Here is an 8,444-nt window from a genome sequence, read left to right on the forward strand (position 1 = left end):
GGAGCCCAACGCAAACTGGAGGAACAGCATCTCACCTTCCGGCTCGGCACTTTACAGCCTTCCGGTCTCAACATCGAATTCAACAGCTTCAGGTGATTAGCTCGACCCCACCTTTGTTTTCATTCTGTTTTATTTAATTTTTTACTATTCTCTGCCTTTTATTTCTTTATTGTCTTTCTTCATTTTTCTTCCCCCCCCCATTCTTTCCCCCTACTTCATCCCCACCTTCCCTTATCTTTTCTTCCCCCCCCCCACTTCCCCTTTTCGACATTCTACCTCTGTCCCAGTTCCCCCCGCCCCTCCCCCAACATCTCCATCTGTCACAGCTTACAGCTTCTTTGCCGTTTGGCCATTCACACCCTTTATTCTCTCTGTGGACAGCTATTAGCAGACGTTTCCCCTGGTTTCTGTGGCTATGACTCATCTTTCATTCCCTCCCCCTGCAGTATAAATATCTCCAACTTTCTCTGCCTCTTAGCTTTGACAAAGGGTCACCTGGACTCGAAACGTCAGCTCTTTTCTCTCCTCACAGATGCTGCCAGACCTGCTGAGATTTCCCAGCATTTTCTCTTTTGGTTTCAGATTCCAGCATCCGCAGTCATTTCCTTTTATTGCCGTTTTATCATGTGTTTCATCTCGCTAAAACCAGCTCACCCATTACAAGCTCTAGAACCTCGTCATTCAATAATTCCCCAAACCTCCTCACACCCAGTTTCATCTGATACTTTCACCTAATGCAGCTGCATTAAGGCAACACAGAACTGCAATGAAAACAGAAAATGCGAAGCAGGTTGGGCAGCTTCCGCAGTGAGAGAAACAAGCTCGGCAACTTTCAGCTATCTCTCTTGGGTTTAAAAATTTATGCTTATATATTTTAAGTCGTCTACCCCAGGGTTTACATATAGGGTCAATCTGTGGGGTCTCATCTGAACTCTGAACTTTTCAAATCTGTCTGAAAGGGTTGATTAGCCTGAGGGTCAGTTACACCTGTCCAAATCAATGGTTTAGAGCGTTAAAGCAATGGGGGATGTCCTTCCCTCCTGTATTTACAAATCAAAGCACAATGTAAGTGTGGTAAACCACTGTTAAGCTTATTGCCTGTGTGTGTTTGACATGCCTGGGCATGCCTCTGCCGGCCCTGCCTGAGACTCCTCCCCCCCCCCCTGCTCCAGGTATAAAGGTGACTGCTCCCCATCCCCCCTATCTCAGTCTCTGGACCAGTTCATCAGCATGGGTGTGCTCCAAGTCTTTTGCGAATAAAAGCCTATTTGTTCTTGCATACAAGAACTTGCAGAATGAATCACAAGGAACTGAACTGAGCATCAGAACCATTCCAGTCACTAAGACAGTTGCATACTAGTCTTTGCTTGATTGATAGTGCATCAGTAAGCCCAGTTGGAAGTGCATTGAAAGCTGATGGTCTGCTACGATACTTGCTAACATTGCCAGTGAGAATTGTACATCATAGAATGAGGCCATTTGATCCATCACATCTGTGCCAGTTCTTTCAGGGAATAATCAGACTCAACCTCTTCTGCACATTGCTGCAATGCTTTCTCTTTTAAGTGTTTATCCAGTTCCCTTTTGAATCTGTATCTGCCAATCAGGCAGTGTATTCCAAATCTAAACCACTTATAGTAGAAAAAGATTTTTTCCACAGTTGCCTTTGGTGCTTTTGCCAATCATCTTAAGCTCTGATAAACTGAATCTGATAAATTATTGATTACAATAAATGTTCGCAAAGACCTAGCAACTCACTAAGGCTCCTTCAACAGCACCTTCCAAATCTGTGACCTCTACCACCCAGAAGGTTTTTTTTAGTTTATATATTAGTGTCACAAGTAAATTTACATTAACACTGCAATGAAGTTACTGTGAAAATCCCCTAGTCGCCACACTCCGGCGCCTGTTCGGGTACACTGAGGGAGAATTTAGCATGGCCAATGCACCTAACCACCACGTCTTTCGGACTGTGGGAGGAAACCGGAGCACCCGGAGGAAACCCACGCAGACAGGAGGGGAACAAGCAGACTCCACACAGACAGTGACTCAAGCCGGGAATCGACCCCGGGTTCCTGGCGCTGTGAGGCAGCATTGCTAACCATCGTACCACCGTGCCACCCAAGAAGGACAAGGGCAGCAAATGCATGGGAACACCATCATCCTCCAAGTCACTCACCATCCTGACTTGGAAATATATCGGCCATTCCTTCACAGTCACTGAGTCAAATTCCTGGAATTCCCTCCCTAACAGCACCGTGGGTGTGCCTACTGTACCTACACCACATGGGCTGAGGTGGTTCAAGAAGGCAGCTCACCATCACCTTCTCAGGGACTATTACGGATGGGCAATAAATGCTAGCGCAGTCTGTGAAGGAATAAAAAACTAAAAAATCGTTACAATCATCCCTCATTACCCTGAACTGTGTGGTTTGATGGGCCATTTCTGAGGGAAGTTAACAGTTAACCAGGCTGGTGCGGGTATCACAATCTTGCCCAGAGTGGTAGAGATGTCTGTTAAAGCAGCTGAGTTTTAAAAAGACAACTGGAAAACTTCGAAGACGCTCTCACTGACCCCAGTTGTTAATTTCCATATCTTTGAAGTATTAATTGAACTACTCAAACCGTCTTGATGGGATATAAACTCACATCCTCTGGATTATTATGTTTGAGCCTCAGGATTACTGGTCTGGTAACATGACTGCAAGATTGCCAGACTATAATAGCCCCGTATACTTTCTTCCACTGTTGTGGTGTAGCTTTACTCGAGATATCAGTGCTTTAATCTCGAGAGAGTTGAATTGATCAGATCAGATAGTCTGCACTACCCAGGCACCCCTCCACCTGTTACTTCAATATAGAATGTAAGACGGCAGCTTGACATACTTTTGCATGTTCTGGAGCACGGCCAAGTCCTAAGAGTGAAAGCTTATCTTTGATGAGTACATTTCCATGTGTTCGAGTCAACAGCTTGTCCTGAAACTGAAATGCCACTCGTGCTTTAGAAATACCTTCCAGTCAACTTTCTATATAAAGCAGCCGCGATCACCCCTGTTCAGAACTGGGTTAAATCTCGACAAGGCTGAACCCTCACTCTCTGTGCTCCTCACACAATGATGAACACCGAGTCCAGGTCTTCGAGACCAGTCAGCAAAGCCGTCAAGAAGTTCAGGTGCGTCTCTTTGGTGAACAGTTTGGCAAGGAACTGGCAGAAGTGGGCCAATGAGCATTCGCACAAGCAGGAAGCAGAGCCTCAAGGCTGGTTACCGGACGGAATTAAAGATGAGGATTCTGTCAAGTGTGACACAAGCGGGGTCACTAAGCAGCAATGGTCAGTGAAGGCGCCCCAGAGTCAATCCCAAAACGCCTTCAATGGTGGGAATGCGGATTCCAGCCAGGAGCAGAATGAATCACAAGGAACTGAACTGAGCATCAGAACCATTCCAGTCACTAAGACAGTTGACATCAGATCCAACTCGAGGAGAAATGAGATGGTGAGTTTCATGGCCGATCGGTTCAATCAGACGGAGCCAGAGGTGGCACCAAAACCCTTCCTGGGCAACAGGTCACCAACCAGAAGGAGGTTGTGTCAGAACAAGGCATCAGAGATCTCTCAATCATGGGAGAAGGAAGAGAAAGATATGATCAACAGCAATGAAGGAATCAATGAGGAAGAGAAAAGGAAAGAGAGGAATGAGGAAGATTCCAAGGAAAAAGATGCAACATCCGACCGAGGGAAGAAGAAGAAGTCAGTCCCACGCGTCCAGGTGCGCACAATGGAAGACCTGAAGAAGGCCTGGCTGAGATGGGCCGAGGATCACACTGAGAGGCAAAAGACTAACCCCTTCAGCGATGACTTTGACTATGATTACGCCAAAGGCCTCCGATTAAAGAAGGGCGATGTAGGCTACGGGCAGCCAAAGGAGGGTAGCAAGACAGCAGAGAGAGGCGATCGAGCTCAGAAACATGTCCGGAAAGAAATGCAAGAAATGTGCTTTATTATCAGGAGCATGGGGACACAGGGAAGGGATGGTAAGATCATGGTTACCTTTGGCAGACTGTTTGACAGATATGTCACTGTCTCAGATAAGGTGGTTGGGATCTTGATGAGGGCTCGGAAGCACGGACTGCTGGATTTTCAGGGTGAAATGCTATGGAAGGGAGAGCACGATGATGTGATTATTACTCTTACTTAATGATGGGCCAGAGTTTTAGAATCAAATGCATTTGTACAATTTGGTTCCTAACAATTTCTTTCAAAATGAAAGCACGTTATCTCCTTGGAGTAGATTGGTTAGGTTTAACACTCCAAATCTGGAGACAGTTTTGTACTTTCTTTCAATGCTTGCATTTATGATTTTTGCCAACTGTTTTGATCAAAATAAAGATGATTTGTGTTGAAGATTTGATTCAATGCACTGTCCATCATGTCCGACAAATGGACAAGTGGACCAGTAGGGAATATTAGAGCAGATATCTAGGGGGAAGTTTAAAGAGGGAATCCCAGAGGTTGGGTCCCAGGCAGCTGAAGGCATGACCACCAGTGATGGAGCGACTAACATTGGGGATGCTCAAGAAGCCAGCATTTTTGGAGGGTTGCAAGGGTGGAGGAAGTTACATAGGTATAGGGGGGCCCTTGGAAGGATTTGAAAATAATACAATGTACCCCCAGGAAAAAGCAGAGTCATGGGTGGCACGGTGGTTAGCACTGCTGCCTCACAGCGCTAGGGTTCGATTCCCGGCTTGGGTCACTGTCTGTGTGGAGTTTACACGTTCTCCCCGTGTCTGCGTGGGTTTCCTCCAGATGCTCCGGTTTCCTCCCACAGTCTGAAAGACGTGCTGGTTAGGGTGCATTGACCCGAACAGGCGCCGGAGTGTGGTGACTAGGGGAATTTCACAGTAACTTCATTGCAGTGTTAATGTAAGCCTCACTTGTGACTAATAAATAAACTTTAAAACTTTATTATCTGATACTTGTAAGTTGCTGGGACAGATATTGAGATGGATTGGGAAGCAAGGAATACTTAAGGCAGCAACACAACACAACACAATGATGTGTCATTTTTCAAATGTGGTTCTGTCACTACCAGTCTACAAACCTATTAACAAACATTTCAAAAGCTTTCTCCACAAGCCAGTTAAGATTAATGGGGTTCCTTCAGGATGCTGTACTGAGATTTAATAAACTTTCATTTGGGTCACTGATGTTGCCACTATGAATGTTGGGTGAACACTGTGGTCTGCAAGTGGGCCAATGCTATGGGTTAAATTTTATGAGTCCAGGATGTATCTGGGGAATTTGTTCACACCTGCTTTCAGACAATATTTATATTGTATGTTTATTTTTAAACAGACACGTGTGTGTAAGAGGAAATAGATCCATTAAAACCATGACAGAATGTATTAACCACTCTACTGACTATTGCTTCATTACATCACTGACTCTTCCATACCTCCCACCTCCACTCATTGCCTTCCTCTCTTCCTCACTCCCTCTGATCCAGTTCCCCTAAATCCCTCACTCCACTGTTCTCCCTCCTGCACTCCAGTTTCTTGTCCAAGTGCACTCCACACTCCCCTCACTTCCCCCCCCCCCGATATCCTAACCTCACCCCCTCCACTCCACTGCTCCCCCACCGCTTCCCCATCTCCTCTGCCCGCGCTCCGTCCTACCTCAGTTCTCCCCACCACTTCCTAAACCTCTCCCACCCAGTCACTACCCTCCATCCGAACCTGTCACTACCCCCGCCCATCCCGACCCGTCACCACCACCCCCCCCACCCCAACCCGTCGCTATCCCCACCTGTCTCTTCCCAACTTCATCCCCTCCTGCTCCCACCCCCTTCCCTCTAACCCCTTTATCCTCTATCCCTTCCCTTCCCTTTCCCACCCACCTCTTCCCCCCAACTTAATCCCATTCCCCTCACACCTTTTCCCCCCAACTCCCCTTCCTTATACCTCTACCCCTTTCCCCTCCCCAACCAGCTTGGAGAGTAACCTTAAAAAAGAGTGAAGTTCTCATTTTGATTTTACGTGCTGGGCGGACTTGAAACTGGGAGAGTTTCTGACTTTTAGGCCCATTTTTAGTCCCCCCCCCCCCCCATACACACTCTGCCTGTAAAATTTTGAGCGTGCCAGATTTGCGCTGCAGAAGCTGGTGGGCGGGGCTTAACACGCCTGAAGCCCGGCAGAGGGAGGTATTGCGCATGTGCAGATCTCTGATGCTGCACATGCGCATTAACTGTCGCAGGGGTCTGACAGAAAAGAGAGAGCTGTCAGGCCCCTGCTGCTGCAGGCGCCCAGAAGCAGCTCCCATCCTTTGCAATCGCAGAGGCCCACGGTGAGATGCATGCCCTGCTGAGAACCACCCCCCCACCGCCCAGACTGATCGCAGATCCCCCCTCCCCCACAGATCGTAGACCTGTCGCCCTCCCCCCACCGATCGCTGCAGAGTAGCAATGGGCCCCTCCCCCATTATCCTCACCTCCATTAGCCCTGCCCGGTGGGCATTGCCCAGGTGGCAGACTGGCATTGCCCAGCTGCCAGGGTGGCACTGCCAGTCTGGCACTTCCCAAGGGGCCTTGCTCTTGGCCTCCCCGGAGGGCCTCAATGGCCTCTGGTTGGGCTGCTGCCCATTCATGGGGAACCTGGTTATTCTACGCCGGCAATAACCTCTCCTGGCGAGGTCATAAAGAGGCGCCGAGTCCGGATGATTGAGCGCCAGACTTGTTAAGCAGATGCAAATGCCCATTTTAATAAATTTAAATATATTAACTTGCCTCTTGCCCATTTCCAGCTGACTGCGCCGGATATCCAGAGTTGTAAAATGGCGCCAGCTGCGAAAACTGGCACCGATCGCGCTCAGCGCTTTACAACCCACATTACCGCCTCGTTGCCCAATTTTACCATCAAGTCGCGACCATATTCGGGCGCGAAAACTTGGTAAAATCGGACATGAGATGAGTAGCGCGGTCCGCGCCCGCCTCCGCACCCGTTCCCCCTTTACCAAGGCCTGAAAATGGCCCAGAGATTTTGCAGGCAGAGTGGGGGGGGGACTAAAAACAGGCCTAAAAGTCGGAACCGTGCCCAAAACGGGCGCAACGGCCATTTAAATTCATTTAAATTGACTTAATGGGCTGTGCGCCCAACCTTACCGGCACTTTCCCCTTTACCACTGCGTTCACCCATCCAGAATCGGCACAAAACAGACATCATAGAAATCATAGATATCATAGAAACCCTACAGTACAGAAAGAGGCCATTCGGCCCATCGAGTCTGCACCGACCACAATCCCACCCAGGCCATACCCCCATATCCTTACCCACTAATCCCTCTAACCTACGCATCTCAGGACACTAAGTGCAATTTTTAGCATGGCCAATCAACCTAACCCGCACATCTTTGGACTGTGGGAGGAAACCGGAGCACCCGGAGGAAACCCACGCAGACACGAGGAGAATGTGCAAACTCCATGCTCCACAAAAGTCCGATTCAGGTGCTCCAGTTAGTGAGGAGGTAAGTGCCGAGCGTCCGATGGCACTCTGCCTGAGATCAGTGAGAGGGAAGAGGGAGGGGTCCGCTTCCATTCTGCCTGAGATCAGTGAGGGGGAAGGGGGTGTCCGCTGCCACTCTGCCTGAGATCAGTGAGGGGGAAGGGGGTGTCCGCCGCCACTCTGCCTGAGATCAGTGAGGGGGAATGGGGGGGAAGGGGCCCGCGATCATCTGGGTGGCGGAGGGGATAGGGGGAATAAGAGGGTCAGTAATGTTGTGGGGGTGGGACAATGTCTGTGGGGGCTAGAGGGAGGCATTGTCCGGCCCAGGAGGGATGTGGCAGGGGAGTCGCATCCTATCTTTTTTTTGCGCATGCGCAGTTGGAGGCGCCGATCAGAATTGATTCTACTTTGGCTTTGGGAAGCGTAAAGGAGAACATGCCCCTGTCTACATCAATGGGGAAGAAGTGGAAATGGTCGAGTTTTTAGGTGTCCAGATCACCAACAACCTGTCCTGGTCCCTCCATGCCGAATCTATAGTTAAGAAAGCCCACCAACGCCTCTACTTTCTCGGAAGACTAAGGAAATTTGGCATGTCAGCTATGACTCTCACCAACTTTTACAGATGCACCATAGAAAGCATTCTTTCTGATTGTATCACAGCTTGGTATGGCTCCTGCTCTGCCCAAGACCGCAAGGAACTACAAAAGGTCGTGAATGTAGCCTAATCCATCATGCAAACCAGCCTCCCTACATTGACTCTGTCTATACATCCCGCTGCCTCGGAAAGCAGCCAGCATAATTAAGGACCCCACCCACCCTGGACATTCTCTTTTCCACCTTCTTCCGTCGGGAAAAAGATACAAAAGTCTGAAGTCACGTACCAACCGACTCAAGAACAGCTTCTTCCCTGCTGTCATCAGACTTTTGAACGGACCTACCTTATATAAGGT

The 8,444-nt window shown here is 48.8% G+C and overlaps 1 protein-coding gene across 1 annotated transcript; it reads left to right on the top strand.

The window, feature by feature from the left end:
- Nucleotides 1-3,021: 3,021 nt before the first annotated feature.
- abraa (actin binding Rho activating protein a) lies at nucleotides 3,022-5,413 on the top strand. Its single transcript, XM_078236913.1, has one exon. The coding sequence runs from the start codon at nucleotides 3,114-3,116 to the stop codon at nucleotides 4,194-4,196; it is 1,083 nt and encodes a 360-aa protein (XP_078093039.1). The 5' UTR covers nucleotides 3,022-3,113; the 3' UTR covers nucleotides 4,197-5,413.
- The last annotated feature ends 3,031 nt before the right edge of the window (nucleotides 5,414-8,444 follow it).

Source organism: Mustelus asterias, chromosome 20 (genome assembly GCF_964213995.1).
Source record: "Mustelus asterias chromosome 20, sMusAst1.hap1.1, whole genome shotgun sequence".
Taxonomy (NCBI): Eukaryota; Metazoa; Chordata; class Chondrichthyes; order Carcharhiniformes; family Triakidae; genus Mustelus; species Mustelus asterias.

Bases quoted from the DNA above. Each gene is read 5' to 3' on its own strand.
- abraa (XM_078236913.1), top strand. From the start codon at position 3,114: ATGATGAACACCGAGTCCAGGTCTTCGAGACCAGTCAGCAAAGCCGTC.